General features: G+C 35.0%; 1 protein-coding gene across 1 annotated transcript; it reads left to right on the top strand.

The window, feature by feature from the left end:
* Nucleotides 1-296: 296 nt before the first annotated feature.
* RAD21 (RAD21 cohesin complex component) lies at nucleotides 297-26,534 on the top strand. Its single transcript, XM_081265814.1, has 14 exons — nucleotides 297-509; nucleotides 7,703-7,877; nucleotides 12,348-12,477; nucleotides 13,754-13,853; nucleotides 15,359-15,465; nucleotides 16,095-16,301; nucleotides 16,723-16,848; nucleotides 17,194-17,316; nucleotides 18,867-19,090; nucleotides 20,567-20,726; nucleotides 21,081-21,229; nucleotides 22,375-22,524; nucleotides 24,066-24,149; nucleotides 24,785-26,534. The coding sequence occupies exons 2-14, from the start codon at nucleotides 7,734-7,736 to the stop codon at nucleotides 24,974-24,976; spliced, it is 1,896 nt and encodes a 631-aa protein (XP_081121940.1). The 5' UTR covers nucleotides 297-509; nucleotides 7,703-7,733; the 3' UTR covers nucleotides 24,977-26,534.
* The last annotated feature ends 341 nt before the right edge of the window (nucleotides 26,535-26,875 follow it).

Genomic DNA, 26,875 nt, shown 5'->3' with positions numbered 1-26,875 from the left:
GGGGTAGGGCGCACACAAAGCTCCACACCCTTTCTTTAAAACAAACGCAAGAATCAACCTGATTTCAAACATTCAACTTACTGGGCAGCCCTGCGCGTGCGCAGTTTGCCAACTCAATGGCGACCCCGTCGCTAGAGAATCACCTTTGCGCCTGCTCAGTTCCGGGCTCCACAGCCAGGGGGCGGGTTCCAAAGAAAAGGAAATGGTTGCTGCGCCTGCGTCGCTCTTTCAGAGTCGCAGGCTGGTTGCGCAGGCGCACTGGCACCATTTTGACCGTAAACATCCTGCCGATTTGAACCGAGGATTTGGGCGGCAGGAAGAGCCGCGGTGTAACGGCAGCCATCTTGTTTGTTTGAGTGAATCGGAAAGGAGGCGGCGGCTGTGGCTGCGGGCGGGAGCTGCTCCGAAGCTACACCTCGCTAGGGCTCCCCCCTTTCCCCGCCCCCTCCCCCAACCCTTTTCCCCTCCCCAGGCCACCCAGACCGCCCAGCTCCCAGCGGAGAGCAAAGGTAAGAGGCTTGGCCGACTCTTGTCCTTCGGCTCCCTCCCCCACACCCCTTCCCCTCCGTGCTGCCTTCGGGGAGCGGGACTCGGGTGGGCGGGAGAGTTAGGCACCAGGCAGCGCCTGCGGTGCCCCTGCGTGCTGGTCCCGCCGTGCCCCCGACCCCCCGCCCGCCCAGACATCTCAGCTCCGGGCTTGCTCTTGGCCGGGACCCGCACAGCTCCCGCCCGCATCATCGCCTGTTCGGTAACAAATGGTTTGGTTCCATTCTGAAACTACAAAAGCCGTTATTCCGCGCGTCCCTGGTGGGGCCGGCCCCTCTCTTCTAGCTGAGTAGCAGAGGAAGCCTGGGCCGCGGAGGGAGGGCAGGAGGTTTGAACCAGCGCGCTCTCGGACCGGGCCGCCTACTCCTCGGTGAAAATGGCTGTCTGGGCAGACGCGGGATTGGGGCGTGAGCAGGCGTGGCAGGCCCGGGTCCAGGCTGCCAGCTCGGAGGGGCAGCGCGGTCCGCCGAGCTGCGATGTGGATCGGGGACGTGCGGGCCCTGCCGTTGCTGCACGGTGGACTTCAGGGCGGTGGGGCCCTCGCCAGCCACTGCCTCCCCCTTTAGATCCCCCCCCCCGTCGGGGATGTTAAAAACTGGACCGACCAGTAGAAAGCGCGACGGAGGGAAGTTGCTTCCGATTGTTGGGACGTGAGCGTAATTGGTTTCCCCCTTAACTTTTCTGAACGCTTTCTTAAAATGTTTGATTATATCGGGTGATTGGGAGACGCTTTGATGCCTTCTTCGTCTCGCTGAGAGGCTTTGCGAATGATCTGTGATGTTCTGGAGTGACACTCTCAGGTTGTACTGCCAGACTTAGGCGGCCTTCTTCAAATTTGTAAGAAGGAAACCCTGGAGGGTTTGTTTGGTCACTCTGATTTGTTAGGCTGTCTTAAGCGTTCTAAAGCACGTCGGTGTTTGAAGGGTTTCTGGTAAAGGTTTGCTCATCATCTCTCTACGAGCGAAAGTTAATGTTTGCTCTCATTAGATTGGGTAGAATTTGTTTTCAAAAGCATCCCAGTTTCTTAATATGAGAATAATTGCCAACTGTGTGAATCTAAAGAATTTTGGAAACCGACTGAGCTTTCATAAGTTGGATTCATTAAAAATACCACTAATATTGGAAACATCTAATTATTTTGGAGAAAGCATTGATGAGAACGTATGCCATATCCAATGATTGAATTAGCAAGAGCTTGCATAGTTGAGGTGACAGCAATGTATAACTAATAGTGCGTTGTATATACAAGTCAGAATTTTAGTAGAGCTTATAACCTTTACCCTTCTGTGTTTATAAAGGCAGTACATTAGCATTCTCTAGAATTAAACTTTCCCTTTAGAGTGCTGTATGATTACTCATACGGTTGAGAATATCTTTTCTCATGAATTCCTGTTTAGCAGAACAGATTCTGATAAATCTTATAATGTAGTAAATTGGGAAATTTCCAATTTTTGAGGAGTAAAAATTATGATATTTTAATTGTCATAGATAGGCATAATCATGCTGACTGGTTAATCTTTTGCTACAAGATGGTTTTTTAAAGTCACTCTTTGCATCTGCTGTGGTGCGTTGTGTTAGGTATGCTGATGTGTTTATTTTTTATTAATCGTTTTGGTGAATATTATCCTCACCGTATAGTTGAGAAAACTAAAACTTAGATGTCAAATAACTTTTTCGCTGTTGCAAAACAACTAAGTAGGGAGTTGAATTTGAATTTAGGACTATTCTTACTGTAAAACCCTAGGTCAATGTTAGAATCAAAAGGGACAGAGCTCTAGTGTGCAAGGTTGGATGGAAATGCCTTCCTCCACCCTCCACTTCCCAAGGAGATAGTTGCATTCTTATAGTAACGAAACAGAGCTACATAGAGGTTAACTTAACTTACTGGTTAATGGCAAAGCTGGATTATGTCTGAACTCCCAGTTGTGGCTGTTTCTACTTTAAATGGGCAATGTTTATGTATAAATAAGTTAATGTATATACATGTGTATGTATGGACAAACACATATACAAAAGCATAGGACTTTCCCTTCAAATCTTCTTTCTAGAGGTAACTGTTGTCACCAGTTTCATGTATATCCCACAGATACTTTTTGCTTACTCAGGTGCTTGGAAATGTATACAGTTGGCCTCTGCATCCTTGGATTCCACATAAATGGATTCTGTCAACCACAGGTCAAAAAGATAGCCATACATCATACATACTGCTTTTTTTTTTTTTTTTAATCCTGTTGAAGATTTGTGACAACCCTGTGTTGAGCAGGTCAATAGGCACTATTTTCCAGAGCTCAGATTATCATTAGCAGTTTTTAACAAAACGTTTTTTTAAATTAAGACATCTAATTGTTTTCTTAGACTTTATGCTAGTGCACACTTAGTAGACTACAGTGTTTTGTAAACATAACATTCCTGTGTACCTTGAAACCAAAAAACTTGTTGACTCTATTGCAGTAGTTTGGAATCAACCCCACAATATCTATATACGTGTGTTTAAATAAAAATTGGGAGGGCCCATCATTTTTTGATATCCAAAGGATTGGTTCCAGGCCCCACCTCCAGGATACTAAAATCTGTGGATGTTCAAGTCCTTTATATAACAGTATGCTATTTGCATGTAATCTACTCACAACCTCCACATACAGTGTCATTTATGGATTACTTGTGATACATAGTACAATGTAAATGATATGTAAAGAGTCATCCTGTGTTGTTAAGGGAATAATGACAAGGGGGAAAAAGTTTGTATATGTTCAATACAGTCATTTTTATGCATTTATTAGTATGTTATACTTATGTATGTTATGCATAATAGTTGGTTCCATTTGTATATGATAATACTGCGTGAAATTTAATTTGGTCCGTTTCAGTTCCCAGTGACCCCTTTTCCCCTCCCAATCTACTGGACAGACACATTTTGTTAAAAAATATTTTTGATCTGCAATTGGTTGAATCTGAGGATGTGGATCTGAAAATATAAATGGTTATAAACACACGTGCACACACATAAACACACACATCACAGAGTTCTCTTGCCCCCTCCACCAAGTATCCTGAGCTTATTCTGGAGATTTTTCCTTGTTAATACAAATTATATATTATTGCTTAAAGTTGCACTGTATTCTGTTATATAGTTGTATTAATTTTCAAGATACTTATTGATGGCTAGGTAGGTTACTTCTATTATTATGTTATTGAAAGTTATGCTGCAAGGCAATAGTGTTGTAGTTAGATGTGTGGGCACTGAAGTTCAGATTCCACTTACATGAAATACTTTTATGTGACATTTATTCTCTTCCCTTTGCTCTATTTTCTCATATGTAAAATTGGCTAGTATTTGTTATGCGTATTAGTTATTAGAAGTTGGTTACATAAAATACTTGGGGCATAGTAATTTTTTAATGTGTTTTTATGTGTGTGGTTGATAGTATACGTTTCTAGATACATCTTTTACATCGATTACTGGAGGTGTTGTCAAATTGTCCTTAAAAGGCATGGTACTGTTTATACTGCCACTATCCTAATAGATGAGTGAAGTGTTGGTGATCACTGACATAATAGAAGAAATATGAGCTTCAGTTTGACTTTGCTTTTTGAAATAATCTTAAGAAAATTACCTTCCCCCCCCCCCCTTTCTCTGCTCTGCTGTCAAATGCAGACTTTCTGCTAAGGTCTTTTGTAAAGGATTACCAAATTTTAAAATCTTCATAACCTATACAGATTAACCAACTTTTTTCTTTTTTAAGTTTGGTTTTACCAAGATAAAATTGATTTTAAAAAGTAGTAGTAATTAAATTTTCTATTCATTTCAGATATAAGTTGGTAGCAGCTCTACCACTGTTCCTTTTGCTTCCTTTAGTTAATAGGGTGATTTCCTCTTGCTAATTGTTTTCCAGATTAATTTTAGTATGGCTCCTCCCCTGTCCTATGCCAAGAAGGCATCTATTTAGGAATTACTGCCTCTGCATAGCTGGGATAGTTTAGAGATGGTGCTCTGACCAGCAGCTGAAATGTTGGCTGTAAACTACTGACACCTGTTGAAAAGTGCCAGTAGTTTTAATTTCTAAAAGCTCCATAACTTTTATATATGTCAACTATGAGATCACTTGGTGTACCTCATTTACTTATTCATTAAATATGTATTTAGTAGTTGTCACATGTCAAGACAGCATTTTAGAAGTTTTTTGTTCTTGTTGTTACACAGTATTTTGCTTCCATGGTGGAACTTGGGGCTTCATGACAGTGACTACATTTCTAAAAACATTGCTGCCATATTGGGTACTATAAATTTCTCTAGGTTTTATTTATAATACTTGTATGGGAGGCTTACGTTTTACTCTGAGAAACATTTTAGAGCATTTGCTCTGAATTCTTCCTGATATAGTATTCCTTAGTTCTTAACTTCAAATTTGAGAGAAAGAGATTACACTATTAGGAATTGATAAAGCCTGTTTATTTCCTTTACAGAAAATTTGCCTACAGTGATTAATGATCCTCTGGGAGCATTAGGCTCAGAGAATGAGAATTTCAGGACCCATTGTTATTAAAGATAGAAAATGGGAGATGAGGTAAAACTGACTATGTTATTCTTTGACCACCATGCCCAATCCTCTCAGGTATTTTTGACATATGTGAAATCTCTTCCTGTGATGTGTTTCACTGTAAGATTTTCTTTATAAGGAAAGAATGGGCACATTTTTAATTGAAAAATATAATAAGTTACTTTTTATTTTAAAATTTACAAGATCTTCTCTGAATCCTTTTTTTTTTTTTTAAAGGCAGCATAAGAGAGATCCTGCTGCTGCTTTGCACTCTCCCAACATTCAATGTTAACTTCTGTTTTCTTATTTTAGCTTCTGTAATAAGTGTATTATGCTAACTCACTGGGCTCTAATTTGCATTTGTCTAATGGCTAGTAATATTTTCATGTTCTTATATCCTTTTCTGTGGATTTTTTCATTTCTTTTGTTCTTTTTGATTGGTTTTTCTTTTTGTTCTTGAGCTTTGAGAACTCTACATATTCCAGATCCAAGTTCTAGTCAAATACAGTCTGTAGCTTGTCTTTGCATACCCTTATATGGAGTCTTTTGTAGAGCAAAAGTTTATAACTTGATGAAAAACAGTTTATTGAATACTTTTCCATCATGGATTTTGATATGCTTTTTTATCTAAAAAATATTCTTTCCAGGCTTTAGGTACCAGAGGTGGTTTTGTTTTGTTTCCCCCTAAATGTTTCCTAATTTTAAGTCTGATCTAATTCAAATTAATTTTGATGATATTTGAGGTTTGGGTGTTTGTGTTTGTTTTACTATAGATGACATTCAATCATTTCAACACCATTTGTTGAATCTATTCTTTATTCCTTTGAGTTGCTTTTGTATCTTTGTAAAATATCAGGCTTATTTGTGTCTGTTTCTGAGTTTGATATTCTGTTCCATTGATCTGTGTTTGTTTCTACCAGCATCACAATGTTGACTGTTGTAGCGATAAATCTTAAAATCATGTGGACTAATTTTTTCCATTTTATTCTTCATCTTTGAAATAGTTTTATCTTTTCTAGTTTCTTTGTCTCGTGATATAAATTTTAGAATAATATTGTCTATAGTTGTAAGAAGAAAATCTCACAATAATTTTGGTAGTTGCATTAAAATTTCACTAAAACTAAACATATACTTGTCATAGTCCCTAGCTCTTACACTTTAGGACATTTATTGTAGAGAAAACTTAGGGTCTGCACACAATATTTATAGTAGCTTTATGAGTAATACCCAAAACTAAATAGCCAATAGCCTCCTTCAGGAGGTGAACAGCTAAGAAAGTTGTTGTATATTATTTATCCCACAGAATGATACTCAGCAATAAAAGGAAATATACTATTGGTAAATGCAACAAGTAACATATTCAAAATGACAGAAATGTAGAGAACAGTATAGTTGTAGGGCTTAGGAATGGTGGGGAGCAAGGGATAGGTGTGAAGAGTTTTGTGGTGATGGAATGATCCTGTATCTTATTTACAGTGGTGATTGCACAAATCTACATGTGATACAATGGCATCGAGTTACACATAACACTCTGAACCAATATCATTGTCTTGGTTTTGATACTGAATTATAGTTACATGAGATAGTGCCACTGGGGGCACATAGGATAAAGGGTATTGGGTCATCTCTACTATTTTTATAACTATCTGTGAATCTATATTTCAAAATTAAAGTTAAAATTGGTAAGTACTTTTTATGTATTATTGGTGTGCTTGCCATTATGGAAAAAGGAAGGCATCTTAGAAGGTATCTTGCTAATCATGAACATTTGGACATTTTAGACCAAGACAGTTTTTTGGGGGTCAAAATAGATTTTTTTTTTTTTTGGTAATCTATGAAAGAGGGATATTAAATAAGGGAAATATCACTTTGCACAGTACTCCGCCAGGCCCAAGTTTGGGGGCTGCTTTTCTTATATATTAATACATTAGCTTGCTGAAGAAAATTGACACGCTTGTAATTTGGAGCAGACAAGTATTTTTCAAAGTCCTGAAATAAGAAAACTATATAAATAATACTCTTTTGAGCCTCAATTTTTCTAAAATACCCACCTATAAAACGAGAGCACCCACCTACTTAGTTTTGCTTGGCCGACTATGGAAATTCAAAAGGCACAATGCTGTGTGACAAAGTAGTAATTATTACACAGAACATTCGATGAGAATCTCAAGTTTTCAATGGGGTTCTAAAAATGGACATTTCCACATTAGTATCTGTGCCTGAATATCTCTTAGACATTTTTTTCTTGCCATGAAAAATAAAGTTTGTAGTTTTGGTGCAATAAGCAAACTATTGCCACTGTTAATAATCAAGTTAGAAATTGATAGAACTTTTGAAAAGAGTTTTCTGGTGACCATTTTTAAGATAACAAAGTATAAAAGCAATTTGACTCATTTGTCCCTTTTCATTTTAGCTCTTAATATTTTGGGATCTTTTTTACACTCTGAGTTAAAACAATAAGATGTTTTGTGAAATACATGTTATGCTTTCAAACATTTTGTATCTCATATTAAAAATAAGAAACTTGGATGGTGTGGTTTTTTATTATTATTATTTCTGTGTTTTAAGAAATATTTCAATTGTTTTATGGTACTTACATTAAATTTTTTTCTCCTCAGATTTTCTTGAAGTTCATAGGCAACCAGAACAATGTTCTACGCACATTTTGTTCTCAGTAAAAGAGGGCCTCTGGCCAAAATTTGGCTAGCGGCCCATTGGGATAAGAAGCTAACCAAAGCCCATGTGTTTGAGTGTAATTTAGAGAGCAGCGTGGAGAGTATCATCTCACCGAAGGTATGTTTGATGTTGATATTTTTATCCACTTTGATTATTAATATGTGAAATAGAACTTTAAAAAGAACTTATTAGGTAATCATCTATCTATGTATATCAGAGACAAGGAAATTCCATAGATTTTCCAGTATCCCTTTATCTTTTGTCTTATCTGATTTAGTATGATCACAGTTCAATATTGTCTTTAAAAGTTTTGTAAGTACACTGATATTTCATTTACTTATTCTAGTGGTACATAAGCATAAGATGAGGGCATTATCCAAATATTTTATATTTAACTTTCTAGATATATAAATAAGTATGTAAATGTTTCTGATTTAGGAATTTTCAAAATATTCAAAATAAAGGACTCACTAATTTAAAAGGTTTTCAGGGCCAGATTTATCTTATCTACCCAGTAAATACCTATATACAACTTACTTTACGTCAACCTCACAGACCTACTTGGTGTTTCTTAAAGATACTAACTAAGCTTTTTCTTCATGGTAGGATATTTATACCTGCTGTGCCCTTTTCAAATGACACAATTCCATGGACTGTTTGCTCCCTTCCTTAATTACTTTCTGTCTCTCACTAGGATGGAAGCCTTGTGAATGTCCTTTCCTTTCTTTGTCTTGTTTATTGATCTGTTATTAACACCCTCTAAAAGTGCCTGAAGCAGTAGTACCCAGGTTTCTATTTCACAAACAGTACAACTTAAAGTAATATGGAATCGGTACTATATCAAGAAAGGAACTTTAAAGCACATGAGGTGCACTTACCATCACCTATCATAATTATTTCAATGAAGAACAGATATGTGGACTTAAAAAACATGAAGAGTTCTAAGTAATTTTTGTATAATATTATCTCAAATGAGTTCCAAGTAATTTTTGTATAATATATCTATTTATATTTGTGTGTTAGAGGTCCTGTTTTGTACCTCATATTTATGTGTACATATGGACAAAATGTATGCACCAACTTTCCTATGTAGTAAAAACCTTCTGTATCATAGCAGTATAGACAAGCATTCTGAAATATTGTTTTTAGGAATGACAGTTGAGACAGTGTTGGCATAACGTATTAAGTAAAGAGTAGTTCTTTATTGCCAGAAGAGCAAATCTTAGGAAAAAAGCCAAGGGTGTAGCAGAGACTTACTCTGAACAGTTGTGAAAAATACATATTTTTATTTTTTTAACCTTCATACATTAACTACTTATTTCTGGTGTGAGAATACAGAATGCCAGAAACTGTAAACTCCTCAGAAATGAGAGGACACAGCTCCATTCTCAAGTTGTTCATGGTCTGGTGAGGGAAACTAATCTTTATTGTTGTCCTTTATAGTTATATATGACAGTAGATTGTCATATATACTTGAATGAATATGTAAATGTCATGTCATACACACATGGAGTATAACTTTCCATTTTTGTGGTTTTACATAATATGTAGACTTATACTGGTCACATATTTATATTTCTATTCCCATCCCTCCCTCCTTTCCCCCCACTACCCACCCTTCAATTCCATGAACTTTCCTCTGCTAACCCAATGCCATATATCCGAGAAAACAGTCGATCTTTGGGTTTGGGGGATTGGCTTATTTCACTTAACATGATAATAACATCCATAGCAAATGCCATAATTTCATTCCTTATGGCTGAGTATGTGTACCATTATTTCTTTATGCGTTCCTCTGTTGAAGGGTACCTAGGTTGGTTCCATAACTTAACTATTGTGCATTGAGCTGCTACAAACATTGATATGGCTGTGTCACTATTGTATGCTGATACTCCTTTGGGAGTGGGATAACTGGATCAAATGGTAGTTCCAATTCAAGTTTTCTTAGAAATCTACTCTCCAGAGTGGTTACACCATTTTGCAGTCCCACCAACAATATATGAGTATACCTTTTCCCCATATCCTTCCCAACATTTATAGTTACTTGTATTTTTGGTAATTGCCATTCTAACTGAAGTGAGGTGAAATCTCATTGTAGTTTAAATTTTCCATTTCTCTAATTGCTAGAGTGCTAGACATGTTGAACATTTTTCTATATATTTGTTGACTGATCATATTTCTTCTGTGAAGTGTCTCTTCAGTTCCTTTGCTCATTTATTGATTGGGTTATTTGGGTTTTTTGTTTTTGTTTTGATTTTTGGTGTTTTTTTATTTCTTTATGTATCTTAGAGATAAAGACTGTATCTGAGGTGTAGGTTGCAAAGAAAAAAAAAATACATATTTTTAGGTGGGAGAAGTGAAAGTTTGTGCTTAGAATTAAAGTGTCTGTATATGGACTTACTCTGAAAAGTTGTGAAAAATACATATTTTATTTTCTGTATATGGAATTTTATCTGGCTTTAGAGTTGTAGCTGTGGGGTTTATTAGTGTTAAAGACATTCCTATGTTTCAAGACAGTATTAATTTGAAAATTTTAGTGAAATGAAACCCTTACAAACAAACTGAATTATGTTGTTCTGTAATTATACTGCATTCGGGAACAGATATGTTCATAGTTCAACCTCATTTAATGCTTGTGATTTATAGTGTCTTAGTCTTATATCCAAAGAACTTAAATGCAGAATTTGAAACAGACTTGACCTCAGCTAAGGTGAAGTAACTTAAGTATTTATAAGTTCACTGTAGAAAGAACTACTATTTGTGATCATGGGGGCTGTTCTAGACCCTCCTGGGAATTTTGTAATATATGGCATATATACTGTATTACCTTTAATGTTCTGAATCCTAAAACACATTTGGCCCCTAGGACTTTAGATAAGGAATTATGGACCCAGAAATTATTATTTTGTTTGTACATGATTTATTTAACCTTTTTCTTTTTGTTTTGGGTAGTTTTCATTATTTTTAATTTTTGAAATTTATTTCTGGTCCTATGCAGTGCAACCATTAAAGAATGAAATGGTGGAGAAAAAAGCTTTTTCAAAGAATAGGAACAACTGAGCATCAGCATGCAAAAGAAAAGAACCTAGACATAGGGCCTTACTCCTTTCCCCCCCAAAAAAGCTCAAAGTGGGACATAGACTTAAATGTAAAATACTAAATATAATACTCCTAGAAATGAACATAGTAGAAAATCTAAATGATCTTGAATTTGATGATAGCTTTTAAGATACAGCACTGAAGGCGTGATCCATCAAAGAAAGAATTTATTCTCTACACTTCATTAACATTCAAATTTCTGGGATCTGGGTGTGAAGCTCAGATAAAGCATTGTGCTTATCTATGTGAGTTGCTGGGTCCAATTCCTAACCAAAAAAAAAAAACCTGCTGTTTTTAAAGACACTGTCAAGAGAATGAAATCCTGATAGAGAATCTTTGTAAAGCCCGCAGGGTGGCTCACACCTGCAATCCCAGTGACCCAGGAGACTGAGGCAGGAGGATCAAGACCAGCCACAGCAATTTAGTGAGGCCCTAAGGACTTAGTCAGACCCTGTCTCAAAATAAAAAGGGTTGGGGCTATGGCTCAGTGGTTAAGTGCCTTGGGTTCAGTTCCTTGAACCAAAAAAAAAAAAAAAAAAGAAAGAAAGAAAATCTTTGTAAAAATATATGTTAAAGGACTATTCAAAATGTACAAAGAACTCCTAAAACTCAACAATAGAGAAAAAAATTATTTCAGAAAGGGTTGAAAACTTTTAACAGCTTACCAAAGAAAATGCACAGAAAACCAGTATATTTGCCATATCATGTTATCAAGAAAATGCATATTAAAACAAGATACCACTATTAGAATAACCAAAATTCAAAACCCTGATAACACCAAATGGTGGTCAGGATGTGGAGCAACAAAAAAATCTCATTCATTTTCCTTGGGATTTGATGTTGTACAGATGTTGTACAGACAGTTTGATAGCTAGGGCACATTTGTAATCCCAGCAGCTCTAGCGGTTGAGGCAGCCTCAGTAACTTAGCAAGGCTCTAAGCAACTTAGCAAGATGCTGTCTCTAAATAAAATATAAAAAATGGGACTGGAGATGTGGTTCAATGATTAAGTGCCCCTGGTTTCAGTCCCCAGTACCAGTAAGATAAAATAAGACAGTTTGATAGTTTCATATGAAACTGTACAACAGTCAGTCTTCTTGGTATTTAAGCAGTCCAAAACTTGCATTTATACAAAAACCTATGAATAGGTTTCTAGCAGCTCTATTCGTAATTGCCAAAACTGTGCTTAATGACATAGTCTGTGGAATGATATGGTTCCTGTTTCATAACTATCTTCATGTCTATGTTAAATTATAAATTACTATTATTCATCTGCCTAATCTAACTTTGAGGTACATTGAAGAAATTTATAGGTCAAGACAGTAAAAAATAAAATCAGGTGATTTTGAGGCAACTTTAAATGATAAAAGGTATAAAGAGAAAGTAAAAATTCCGTGTACATAACAAAGTACAAACTTCAAAGCATACTCATCTCTAAAACTATAGAATTAACTATAAATTAGATTAATATTAATGTTTCATTTGAAGGTGAAGATGGCACTGCGAACATCAGGACATCTCTTGCTGGGAGTAGTTCGAATCTATCACAGGAAAGCCAAATATCTGCTTGCAGACTGTAATGAAGCATTCATTAAGATAAAGATGGCTTTTCGGCCAGGTATTATTCCTTTTTTTTAAACTTTGGAATTTACCATGTTTTGTGCAGAAAACTGCTAAACATTCTAGTTCAGCATGTTTTGTTTTTATTGCAATACAGGAACCTTTCAAAAATAGCACAAGCTTTGGGGAGGCACTGCTTCAAAGGAAACTTATTTTACTTCATCTGTCTTGTCTGTAGAGTAATTCTTTTATCCTTTTTTTCAACAGTATACATAAAATTGTCATCAGAGGTTGAAATTTTGAAAATTGATTATTATGTGATGATTTGCTTCTTAAAGATAACTGAGAAAAGATAATTTTAAGATTTTAAATTTTTCCCAAATAATCTTAATAATAATTACCATGGTATTTCTGTGAATAAATAATTCTGTAACTTTTTGAGCATTGATGAAATTTTTATTCTATTTGAAATAATCCAAATGTAAAAAACAGGTGATTTATACAATAGTTTCTACTGAGGTTATATTCTAGATATCATTTTACTACATTAACAATAAATGTTTGAGATTTCAGATTTTATTTAAAGTATTTAAGCAAATACTGTGATGCTTGAGTTTCTAACATGTGGCCTCTGTGTGCATTTTGTTGAAACAACATGTTTTTTAGTTTTGTCTTTCGTTTGTTTGTTTGTTTGTTTGTTTGTTTGTTTGTTTTTGGTGCTGGGCTTAAACCCAGGGATGTCTAACCACTGAGCCACACATCCCCAGCAACCCCCAACACCCACATGTTGTTGTTTTGTTTTTTTGTTTTGTTTTTAATTTTGAGACAGGGTCTCACTAAATTGCTGAGGCTGGCTTTGAACTTGCAATCCTCCTGCCTCAGCCTCCCAAGCCACTGGGATTACAAGTGTGTGCCACTATGCCCAGCAGTTTTGTTTTTCTTTTACAGTAGTGTGTGTTTATTGTAGGTAACTTTTGTTTTTTTTCTCTGCTTATGCCTGTCATTTTATTTGAATTTTTTTATCATGAAAATTTTTAAGCATAGCTAAAATTAAATATTCTTACTGTCCCAAAAAGAACCAAAACTCCTTTTAAACGTTTATTGTATTCTTTTGTAATCATTTCTGTAGGCCTATCAGCTTAATATATAATTGGTGCTTTAACCTTTTTTTGTAATAGTACTATGTTTATGATAATATAAAAACTTACTTGTTCTTCAAATTGCTTTGCATGTTGTCAACCTTTTCAGAATATAACCTCAGGAAATTATTTCCACTTCTCTTTGATCCATACTCTGATATAGCTAGGCCTTGAAACTTAGTATTTCTTTTCTAGGTGTTGTTGACCTGCCTGAAGAAAATCGGGAGGCAGCCTATAATGCCATTACTTTACCTGAAGAATTTCATGACTTTGATCAACCGCTGCCAGACTTAGAGTATGTATTACCCCCTCTTTTTCTTTCTTTCTTTTTTTTTTTTTTTTATTATTAGCTTGGCCAATAAGAAGCATGTTATTGGCTTCCACATGCATAGTTTTCCTTGGAATGTTTCAGCATTGAGTTAACATCTAGGTAAAATGAATATGCTTTATTTAGGATTGTGTAGACATATGAAATATGTAAACTAGAAAGTGCTTCTTCTATAAGAATTTCATGGACATGAACTTTTACACAACCAAGACATGAAAATACTGATGTACTTGTACAAGGCCAAAACTTGTTTAAACTAAACAGTTGTCCAGGGGTGTACTTTTATATAATGATATCAATTATTTTACTTTGGTGTGGAGTATGTGACTGGTTTTCTAATCAAGAAACCCCTCCATACCACTTATTTTATAACAGATTTATCTGGTGTTTGAAATGATCTGTGACTCCTAATTTGAGTACATTTTTTGATCTGTTTTCATTTTGTATGTGTGTGTGTTATGCTGAACACTTATTCTGCCTCCCCCCACTCCTTATACCTTTATTTAAAAAAAAATTATCTTGTGCAATTTTTTGAACAACTAAGAAATTACTATTACATACCTCATGTATAGCTTCTTTATCAATATTTTGCCAGTTTTATTTTTTTCAATCTATATTTTTCAAGTTCACCTCCCACTCCCACTAGATTATTTTAAATTAAATAAGATAATCTAATAACTTCATTGCTAATATTTCAATATTTCTCGATTTAAAGATAAGGGATGTTTAAAACATACCTGTGACTTCACACCTCCTAAACACTAGTAATTCCGAAATGAACTATCCAGTCAGAATTTAATGTCCTCACTTGACACATAGACTTTTTCTTATCCTTCTCCTCTTTGGGTGTGTTTGTTTATTTTCTTTTCAGTTTGAGACTACACAAAGTCTACAGACTGCATTTGGTTAATATGTCCCATAAGTCTTAAGATTCTAAGGAATCTTGCATCCCTTTTATGTTTGCATCCTGTTTATTTATTTACTAAGCAAACAGTCATTTGTGTAAAGTGTTTATGATCTAGATTTGGCCAGAAGTATTTCAGATTGGTGAACATTACATACTTTTTATATTTTTAAACTACATGAGGTGGTTATTTTTTGATAGAGAAACTGAGTCTCAGAAAAGCCAAAGAACTTCAGAGTTCTCACAGGTAGTAATAAGTTGTGGGGCCCTGATGAAAACCCATCCTATGTAGCCCATCATTTCTAATTTTTTATCTAAGAGTATATGCATATTGCCTTAGATAGTGATTTCAGCATATTTTGCTTGCTGGTCATCAGTGATTTTAAAATCTTTAAATACAACTTAGATCTCGTCATGCATGAATTTTTTGAAATAATACTGAGTTTTAAATATCAGACTTCTAAAACTAGATAGTTTGTATTTATAGGGAGAATTGGGGTATATATTTCCCTTATAAATACATTATTATGAGACTTGAATCTAACATGTATTTGAACTTCTTTTAAAGTGACATTGATGTAGCCCAGCAGTTCAGCCTGAACCAGAGTAGAGTGGAAGAGATAACCATGAGAGAGGAAGTTGGGAACATCAGTATACTACAAGAAAATGATTTTGGTAAAAGAAAAAAATTGCTATTATAATATTATAATTATGTTGTGACACTGCTAGCAATTTTAAAAATGTACTTAATATTACATTCATGCTGACAAAGACTTGAAGTTTCATCTAATTCATTTTCATCAAGAAAAGAATTTGCCTTCCTGTTGGCATATTAAGCTTCATTCCATTAACACATCAGTTTATTATAGAGTTCACTCTTTGCCTGCTCCTGCTCCTCATACACAAAAGAAGCTATGTTTTGATTTGTGTGAAAAGACCCAGTATTGAACTAATGCTCACCTTTAAACTAATCATTTTGGAACAATTAATTGTATTTGTAACCACTGTCCAAAACTTAGGTATTCAAAACTGATAACAAGCCACATTTAAGTCTGAATGTTAATGAACCCTAACATATATTTAGGTTTACCTGACATATTTAGGGTAACCTAAATTTGGATGCAAGTCTGATTTTGTTATAGTCGTGTCCCCTAGGGTTAGTTTTTAAAAAAAAGAAAAATTATGTTTTAATATTCAAAGATTTCAGTAAGCAAGTGTAACATAATTCTAATAAATCAGTTGTTGTCTTTTTAACAGTGGTGTTTCCAACCTTTCTCATTTAATGCTTTACCAAATTTGTTCAGGTGACTTTGGAATGGATGATCGTGAGATAATGAGAGAAGGCAGTGCATTTGAGGATGATGACATGTTAGTAAGCACGAGTGCTTCTAACCTACTCCTAGAACCTGAACAGAGCACCAGCAATCTGAATGAGAAAATTAACCATTTAGAATATGAAGACCAATATAAAGATGATAATTTTGGAGAAGGAAATGATGGTGGAATATTAGGTAGGTCACTGAAAGTTGACTATTCTAATTTCTGTATTCACTGATGTTTTGAAGCAGTTGAAAATTCTGCTTGAGCAGCTAGGTACATATGTTAATTTGATCAATGGATTCAGTAAAAGTTCTGTACAATGAGCCTAAAATGTTAATTTTGCTATTTCTTTAAACTGCTCTATTTATATTGATATATATGTTAAGTGAACATTTTTAAATAGATACTTAATTTAAAAAATAAATGACAAATTCTTGGTATACTGAACATTTTATATGCTTACGAAGAACCTTGAGAAACACATATAAATTTATTTCAGGTTTAATACCCCAAATTTCATCTACTTTAACATAATTTTTATTTTTCCAGTGATTGACTATTCTTGTAGCATTTCCTTTTCAAATTTTAGCTAAATTACATTCCCTATTTCAGATGACAAACTTATTAGTAATAATGATGGCGGTATCTTTGATGATCCCCCCGCCCTCTCTGAGGCAGGGGTGATGTTGCCAGAGCAGCCTGCACACGATGATATGGATGAAGACGATAATGTATCAAGTAAGCATTTCATGTTCAGTGGTGATTCTTGGGGTGATTATACGACATCCAAAAGATAATTTAACATATAAGACCACACCAAAAGGTTTAGTTTTCAGTGAACCTAAATGTCTTTGAATATAGTACTTATGGTTGATGACTAGTTCTAATTCTCATGTGTTTAACCCTGTGTCCCTCCCCTTTCTTGTCCACTGGAGTTCAGCTCTGGAGGAACTGCCTCATAAATGAAAAAGTATTTTAGTACTAGTGGGGTTTCTTTTAGTTTCAAAGAGACATTTCTTTTTCTGTTTGTAGGGATATATATTATTATACCCAAGCCTATTGTAACCATATTTGTTTTTGTAGTGGGTGGGCCTGACAGTCCTGATTCAGTGGATCCTGTTGAACCAATGCCAACTATGACTGATCAGACAACACTTGTTCCAAATGAGGAAGAAGCATTTGCTTTGGAACCCATTGATATAACTGGTGAGCAAACCTTCAGATATTTACGGTCATGTAGAATGTGTAAGATCTTATTTCTGGCTCTTGTCTGCCTGCTGATCATCTGCTGCCTGTGTTGAAGATAACTAAGCTTCTTTCTTCTTTGGCATAGTCAGTATCACAGTCTGTATTCTATCCAATTATAGTTTGAGTATTTTGTAGAATTATCTATACAGGTTACTGGAAGTATGAAAATATAGATCAAGCTTTCTGCTATTGTGTATATTTTGGTGTCATAGAATTCCCAAAATATTAGCTTTCTAATTGTGTGTAACAATTAGAAAACATTGCAGGACATTTTGCAATAAAGTACAAGATTGACGATTTATCTTCCAAAGTTCTAGATTCTGTGCATTTGGGCTACGATCTAGAACAACCTGAAAGTACTCTTTTAAAAAATAGTGAAAATAACAGCTACTCTGTAAAATTAGAGTTTTCTGAATTTAGTGCTCATTGAGAAACATTGGGCAACAATATTTTCTTGGAGAACCGCTCCTGAGTAACAGAGGCAATTTGAGATGCATAGTTCGGATGTGAAACTTATTGATGACTTATGGAGATGGTAGGGCAAGTATACTTGAAATCATTTCCAGATTTTTTAGGACATTTCACTTAGTTCTATTTAAGAACTAACGCTATAAAGGTGAAAAGTCTTTATTTTCATGGGATGCTAATGCTAATTAGGGAAACATGGATAATTATAAGATCTTGAACTTTTACTTTTAAGAAGGGGAATTCAGTACCTGAAGGACAGGTAACAGACTATCACTTATATTTACATTTTTTTATTTGAACTTCATAAATGTTCTATATATAAAAAGTTATGCAGTATAACATCTGGCAGGGTAAAATCTGGAGAAATTTAATCCCACGAGCTTCTTAAGTGTAGATAATTTTGCCTGTTTTGTATAGTTGTAAGAAATAGACACACAGAAAAAGTATTTATTTAAGATGGAGTTTCAGGTCCATGTCACTTGGCTTGGACTTGGTTCACTTTATCAAGCAGCTTATACAATTGCCATATATATAAATTAGAACTTTTCCAATAAAAATAATATTTATAACCATTTGTGCAATGCTATTTTACAACTTCTGTAAATGGTTGGCCTTATTTCAGATTTTTAAAAAAGAAGACAACTTAAGCAAGCTGAAGTTAATTATTTTTCAAGGTTCAGAAACTAAGAAATTTCAGAACCTAAGACTTGAGCCCAACTTTGAATCCAGTGTAATACATTCAGTGTTTATAGCATAAAGCTATATGGGTTAAAGTGTATTATCCCTTGCATTATTTTACTGTTTATGCTAAAACTCAGTACATATTATTTTCATTCAGCCGGATTTTATTGAACACCTAGTATATGCCATCCTTTGTTCTAAATAGTGCTTAGAGAATCTTAGTTAAAACATTTGCCTTCATGAGGCTTAACTTTCCTATGAGGGCCCTGTGCATAGAAAAGAAGGATATAGTCATGCCAAGTCTAGTTGCGGTGTATTCTATCCTTGCCTCTGAAGAAAATGACTATATTTTATTCTAGTCAAAGAAACAAAAGCCAAGAGGAAGAGGAAGCTAATTGTTGACAGTGTCAAAGAGTTGGATAGCAAGACAATTAGAGCTCAACTTAGTGATTATTCTGATATTGTTACTACTTTGGATCTGGCACCACCTACCAAGAAATTGATGATGTGGAAAGAAACAGGAGGAGTGGAAAAACTTTTCTCTTTACCTGCTCAGCCTTTATGGAATAACAGACTACTGAAGGTAATATGGAATTTTTTATTTATATATATTTTCTGCTGGTTTTTTGTTTTTGTTTGTTTTTGAGGGGAAAAAATATTTTAGAGCTGGGGGTGTGGCTCAAGTGGTAGTGTGCTTGCCTAGCATGCATGAGGCACTGGGTTTGAATTTGATTCTCAGCACCACATAAAAATAAAGATATTGTGTCCACCTAAAACTAAAAAATAAATATTTTTTTAAAAAATGTTTTAAACCTCTGAATCATTTTTGATCAAATATTTTTTAACAACATGGCATCTTTCTTGATTTTCATCCATAAATCACAATATACTGACCATGACCTCATCTGAAATAGTGATGAGTGACACCAGCATTTCTAAAAGATAGAGATAGAATGTTTCTGATATGAAAAAGCCACTGACATTTTTAATAATAGTTCTCTTTTCAGCTTCCTAAAAGAAACTGTTAGTTATAATTCCTTAATTTGTATTGTGCTTAAGTCTGCATTCTTTATTTTCTGAGTAAACCATGAGATAATTCTAATTTTTGCTACTTTAAGAGAAATTTTTTTTTTCCTAAGCAATAGAATATTCTCTGCCTCTGCTGATTTCAAGCTCTTTCCAAAACAAAGTTTTTGTTTTTTAATGATTCTGGGCCTTGAACCCAGAGGTGCTTTACCACTGAGCTATATCCACAGTCCTTTTTGAGACATGGTCTTGCTAGGTTGCTGTTCTTACCAAGTTTCTGAGACTGACCTCGAACTTGTGATCCTACTGCCTCAGTCTCCCAAGTCACTGGGATTGAGTCTATAAAATACTCCAGTGTAGGAAATTTATGGTAAAACCTTTTTGATACCAGGAACTGAACCCCAGGGGTGGGTGCTTAATCACTGAACCACATCCCCAGCCCTTATATTTTATTTAGAGACAGGTTCTCACTGAGTTACTTAGGGCCTTGCTAAGTTGCTGAGGCTGGCTTTGAACTTGGAATTCTCCTGCCTCAGCCTCCCAGTCCGCTGGGATTACAGGTGTTCGTCACCTAAAATATTAATACAGTAAATACAAAATAGTATTCTTCAGATAGAAACATCCTCTCTCACACAAACACAGGAATATTATAACCATTAAAAATAGTTAAATGATAGTTAAGATTATTCTATATGTTAAGTGAAAAGCATAATGGAAAACTGTTATGGTAAAAGTTGGATTGAATTTTCAGTTTATGAATGTAAAAATAAACTATAGACAAATATTTAAATTTAAAACCTCAAGGGTTGGGAGCGGATAAATTACTTTTAGTTTTTCTGAAGATTGCTTTATTTGACAATTTGAGAACTGACGTTGGAGTCATTTTAAGGTGGACTAGAGTGTGAATATAATGTTAGGTAAAAAAAAATGGTATGGCATACTGATTACAACTATTGAAGCATTAATGAATATTAGAAATGTCAGTCTGTTTTCAGTTGGAGTGATTTATATTTACTTTTTCTTTCTTTTATAGCTCTTTACACGCTGTCTTACACCACTTGTACCAGAAGATCTTAGAAAAAGGAGGAAAGGAGGAGAGGCAGATAATTTGGATGAGTTCCTCAAAGAATTTGAAAATCCAGAGGTTCCTAGAGAGGACCAGCAACAGCAGCATCAACAGCGAGATGTTATTGGTCTGTTCTTTTGAGATAGTTCTCAGAAATTTAAATGCCAGAATTTACCTTTATTTTTTGAACAGGAAGTGCATTGGATCTCATTTACCTTATTAGATATGAAGCTTTGGGTTCAGAAAGGTGTAAGGGTTATGACTTGTCTGAATTGGCTTGATTGTCTGCTAAAGGATTGTCCTCAGGACTGAGATTTGGATTTTTAAGACCTTTTCCCCCCTTACATATATGTTATAAACTAAGTAGTCTTAATTTGAGAGTAACTATGCCTGTGCCTAAGTATACCAATTTTGAAAGTAAATTACTCAAAATGCTATTCAGAACTATATGGCTTAAGTCTTTTCATATGATTAATTGCAGATGAGCCTATTTTGGAGGAGCCCAGCCGCCTCCAAGAGTCAGTGATGGAGGCCAGCAGAACAAACCTGGATGAGTCGGCCATGCCCCCACCACCACCTCAGGGGGTTAAACGAAAAGCTGGACAAGTTGATCCAGAGCCTGTGATACCTGTAAGTAAGCACATCATTAGAAGATGTTCATAGTCCATAGCAAGTGGTATTTAAGGAGTTCTTTTGAATTATCTTGGGTTAGGCAGAAAATGGAAAGGGATGGGAGCTGAAGATATGAATGTAGTCTGCCTTAAGTGGGAGAAGGTGTTCTGGGAGTCTACAGAATCTGCCTGACTCCTTTTGAATAGTCTTGCTTCAAAGAGGTCCAGAGTGAGCAAAACCTTGGCCAGTGTGGAATCCTTGACTCTGAACTTTGATTCTGGTTTATTCTTCAGCAAACATTTCCTGGCAGTCTCCAATACTGGGCAGTTTTAAGGTGTCTTATTAAGTTATCAGCATATAGTTTTCCAAAAAAAGTAAAGCAACTGGCAACTTCATTCATACTTAGCTACCATTAAGTTCAGTTAGGACAGGAAAACAAAGTATAGAGGGAACAGTAGGGTCTGATTTAGGCTTCTCAAGTTATAGGATAAATTGAGTAAAGGGGTCCTTTTTTGGTAACCTTGGACTCCTAGTTCAGCCTCCATTAAGAGGTATTGGTAGTAGAAACTGCCAGTTTTATGAGCTCATAATGAGAAGAGAGGTAGTGGGTATGTGACTCTAGTATCACTGTCCTTCTGATAGTTCTTTGGTTTCTTAAAGACTTTGTTTTTAATGTTTCTCAGCTTTTACAGTAAGTCTAAAAAGAAGGAAATACAGAAAACAGACCCAGAAAAGGTCTCCTTATTGCTGTCTGCTACCATTAAGGATTTCATGCAGTAACCTTTGATAGTACTGGGATAATTAACATTTTTATTTTGCCATGGAGTCCATATGTGGTTTATTGGAAAATGGGTTTTGCTTTATTTTATTTTTAATGCCTATGATTTTTTCTTAGCTTTAAATTTTTCATGTAGACTTTTTAACCATGACTCCTAAAAAGTACAAAAAACAAACACTTGCATTTTAGGGTAATGGCTAATTTCTTTTTAAAGCTAATTTAATGTTGTCACTTTGTAATTTTAAAAAAGCAGATCAATTTTTGATAGTCGGAAAGTGGGGAGATATAATCTTTCCATCTGGAAAACCTTAACTATATTTGCATGTTTTAAAATGCTATTCTTAAAATGTGTATCTTAAAATGCCTTAATTTTTATTGCTTTAAGCCACAGCAGGTAGAACAGATGGAAATACCACCTGTAGAGCTACCCCCAGAAGAACCTCCAAATATCTGTCAGCTAATACCAGAGTTAGAACTTCTGCCAGAAAAAGAAAAGGAGAAAGAGAAGGAGAAAGAGGATGATGAAGAGGAAGAGGTAAGAAAATTATAAAAGAGATATCTGATGAATAAATTCCCATTCATTCCAGATTTAGCAAAAGTCTTCACCTTCTTGTATATTTTGTCTTCAATTCATATAGTGGGCATCAAAGTGATGAAAAATAGAGTCAGAATTCAACTAACAAATTCTTAGTGGCATAGATTTATCATTAGGTATATCAAATGTTCTGATGTGCTATAATTCATGGGCTACCTCATGGGCTTTTGAAGGACATGGACTGTCCCTACACTGACTTCTTGCTTGACTTCTAAATCGCTTGTCAGTTGCTTTTCATTTTCTTGTGATCAGTGGTCAATTCTTTCTTCTGTTATCATCTGCCTCTGGTATAACCTCTTCTCTGTCTGTGGCCTAGAAATTAAATAACCAAACATCTTCCATTTGGCTGTGTTTTTATTTTGTTTTAAATAGATCAGGGCAGGAAATGACTCAGCTAAAGTAGTCTGAATAAAAACAGGTACTTTAGAATTTAATTTCCTTAAATGTTAAGTTTAAGACGTTTTTCAGGTAGCATTGAAACTGTTCAAAAAATTTCTTCTAAGACAAATGGTTTATGGATTGAATATGGCTTTACTGGTATTTATTTACATTTATAATTTATCATTATGTCAGTCATAGCAGTTATGCTTATCTTTAATATAAATACATTATTTTAAAGCCAAAATTTAGTTTCATAGCTACTCCAGCCTATGTGCTAAAGTACCCTGAGAATATCACAACTGCTTCCCCACATTCACACCAACTTTAGAATTCAAAGAATTCAAGAAGTTGTTTAGGCAGCAGACTTTTTTTTAACTGAAGAGTAAACCCAAGGGTGTTCAACCACTAAAGCTATATCCCCATCCCTTTGTAATTTTTTTTTTATTATTTTGAGACAGGGTCTTGCTGAGTTGCTGAGGCTGGGCTTGAACTTGCAATCCTTCTACCTCAGCCTCCAAGTTGCTAAGATTACTGTTGTATACCATCACGCCTGGCTAGACATCAGTCCTAAAGTAAAACATAATAAGGATTGTAGATCATTTTTTAATACACCATATAGATTAATACTAATTACTCAGCAGTCTGCAGGTCCTTTGGTATTGGTCCATGATAGTATGATGGTAAAATGCCAGAATATAAATCACCTAGAATTATGCCACCAAATACACACACACACACACACATTTCACACATTTAGCTGAAATAAATGTCCTAGTTAATGGCATAGTTGATTTATATCATTACCAAAGTTCCTTGACAGGAGTACCAATAACCAAAAACCGATGACCTGCAGCCGTCTATGGACCACACTGCGGTACACTACATCCTCATGAGCAATATAAAACCTTATGTGCAGACAAACTTCAAAGTTGATACTAGTGCCAAGTGATTTTTTTTTTTTTTTTTTTTTTAAGCATCTAGTGAGTTTTCTGTTAGATTACATGGTCCAAGTTAACTTAAGATCATCCAGGAGCTATGGAAATAATTCCTTTTTCAGCAGAGCAGTGTTGTTAGCTTTTTGGGTGGTTATTTTCATTCAGGATGAAGACGCTTCAGGGGGTGATCAGGATCAAGAAGAAAGGAGATGGAACAAAAGGACTCAGCAGATGCTTCATGGTCTTCAGGTATGCCGATGTCATTTTAGAAGAAAATTCTGTATCAAATACTTTTAACATTGTTCCTTCAAAAATAAAGTTTCATGTTATAACCAGAAAACTTAGCTTTGTGAACCTTTTTTGAGAACCTCATTATTTAAAATATTTTAGTTAAAAACAAACTGTTGGGCCAAGAGTAAGCCTGGAAAGTGTTCAGAAGAATATTTCCCCATTTTGTGGCATCAGATGTCACAATGTCAATTGCCATTGGGACTTAAATGTAACAGGTACAGATAAGACGTTTTGAGCATCTATGAAATACCATGTGTGTTGCTTATAATTTCCTAGAATAGATTTTTTTTTAAAGGCTGACATTTAAAACTATTTTCTCACTTTTTAAGTACTAGATTTTACTGTTATTACCATATTAGATGTCCAAATAAAAACATTATTTTAATAATATATACTGGGCCAACTTTGTTCCTTGGGCTTTTGAGTTTAAAAGTACTATATGTTTTCAGTTTAACATGAGAATCACTCACATACCTTTTCAACCCTAGCCCCCAAAAGAACAACACTTTTTCCAGTACCAAAATTGGCATCCTTTTTAAATGACTACTATATAGTGTGTGTTACTCTAATTCACTTTTGTTGTTTTATTTCAGCGAGCTCTTGCCAAAACTGGAGCTGAATCCATCAGTTTGCTTGAATTATGTCGAAACACAAACAGAAAACAGGCTGCAGCAAAGTTCTACAGCTTCTTGGTTCTCAAAAAGCAGCAAGCTATTGAGCTGACACAGGAAGAACCATACAGTGACATCATTGCAACACCTGGACCAAGGTTCCATATTATTTGAAGAGCTAGAAGCATTATAGCTAGTGTTCATTCACTAGTACATACAAATTGCCCCCATGTGTAGGGCACACAAAAAAACCCTTTAAGAAAAATTTTAGGTTCTTGTCTATCCAAAATCTCTACCTTTTTTTTCTTCATTTTTTTCCCCAGTATTTTAAATATGTCCATTTCATCTTTAAGGGAAACTGCTTATATGGGTTGTATTTGTGTTCTGATGGAGAAAAGAGCACCCCCAAGGACCCAGAAGATTATTTTAACAGTTCAGAACAGATGTGTGCAATATTGGTGCATGTAATAATGTTGAATAACTGTCGACAAGTCATAATTTTTATCTTAGTTCTCCATCACTGTGTTGAAAAGGAAAACCTGTCTAGGAAAATGCCTGACAGTTTAATTAAGAACTATGGTAAGTGTCTCTGACAGGAAAGAAAATGTCTTCTCATCAGTAAAACTGGCAATCTGGTTAAACACTGTACTTAGCAGTGGTACCTGCAACAGAGATCTTCTTGAAAGCATAATTCCATAATGAGCAAATGTATGTGAATTTGTGTTGTGACTGATCCCCGTCAGCTACAATAAGAGGACTGGCTTGGTTTAAAGCAGTCTACTTTGTAAATCATTCCATCTGAGTCTTTATGAAGAACTTTGCTGTCCTGAGTTCTATTGTTTTAGTGCAGCTCCAAAATGAACAGAAATAGACTTATTAAAATGGAATGACTATTTAAAACATTTGTGACTTCCAGGAGGTATAAATCAGAGTTTTAAAATGTGGTTGGATATATTTGAGTGTTCAGATCATGAAAATAGAAATTCCCCTCCCTACTAAAAGGGCAGACTGATGGGAAATTATACACCAGATTGACTTAACCTTTAAGCAGACAATGCTGTAAAAACTAATGGCTTCTCTGATATTTATTATAAATGTTAGTACTGATCTCTTTTTCCAATGCTGCACACTCCTGTGTTGGAACTTTTAATAGCTTTGCAACTGAAATCCTATATCCGGTTTCCTATAATTTAAATGAAGAAAAGCATTCAAATAAAGGCTTTAATATTAACAGACCAGATAGTACCAGAAATTATGTGACTATTATGATTATCAAAACTTGTCTTAACTTTTTAGGGAAAAATTACACTGAAAGTTCTAGTTTAAGTGTTGGCACTTTTGTGGGAAAAAAAAAAAAAAGACTCACTTTCGAAACTCAGACTTCAGTGTATACCCAGTAATTTAAAATTATGTGAAATGTTTTAAATTTGTAAACTCGTAATTACTGTTTTAATGATTCAGTTTCTTGAGAATGGTAATTGTATAAAATTGCTATTGCCGTTTTATTTTCAATATAATGTGCCTGTAAACCATGGATTTTTCCCCTCTGTAAAAAGACATTGTAGATAATTGAATGTTTGATTATAGAAAGGTCATTAGTTTCTTGTTACACATTTTGTTAGTCTGGTTTTTGTTGCTTATCGGGTTTAATATTGTTCTTGAAAATAGTTGATGCTATGTTATGTATAACTTTTCTAATAAAAGTTGTGTCATAAGCTGTAAATTGGAGTATTCAGTTATTTAGTTCATTTTGTTTCCCAGGAAAACATTGTCTAAAAAAGTTAACATGACCAAATTCCATATAGTTCATCTTATCTAGAATAATTTCTCATGCAAATTAAGTGGGTTTTGAAAGGTCAGTAGCTACACATGATTGACTACTGGCTACTGTATCAGACCACACAGCTCTCCTGTGGCATTAAAAGTATATACAATCTTATGGCAATTCTAAATCTTGGCAGGGTATTTAGAGTCCATAAATACACAAGGTTCTCTGCCTTCAAAGAGTTTACATCCTGGCATGGAGATAAATAACTTAAGTCAGAAATCTAGAATATTAGAATAGTGTTCAGT

Source organism: Spermophilus citellus (assembly GCF_964194105.1).
Source record: "Spermophilus citellus genome assembly, chromosome: 14".
NCBI classification, from domain to species: domain Eukaryota; kingdom Metazoa; phylum Chordata; class Mammalia; order Rodentia; family Sciuridae; genus Spermophilus; species Spermophilus citellus.
The sequence above is the reverse complement of the archived record's forward strand: the minus strand, read 5'-3'. Positions and strand labels throughout refer to the sequence as shown.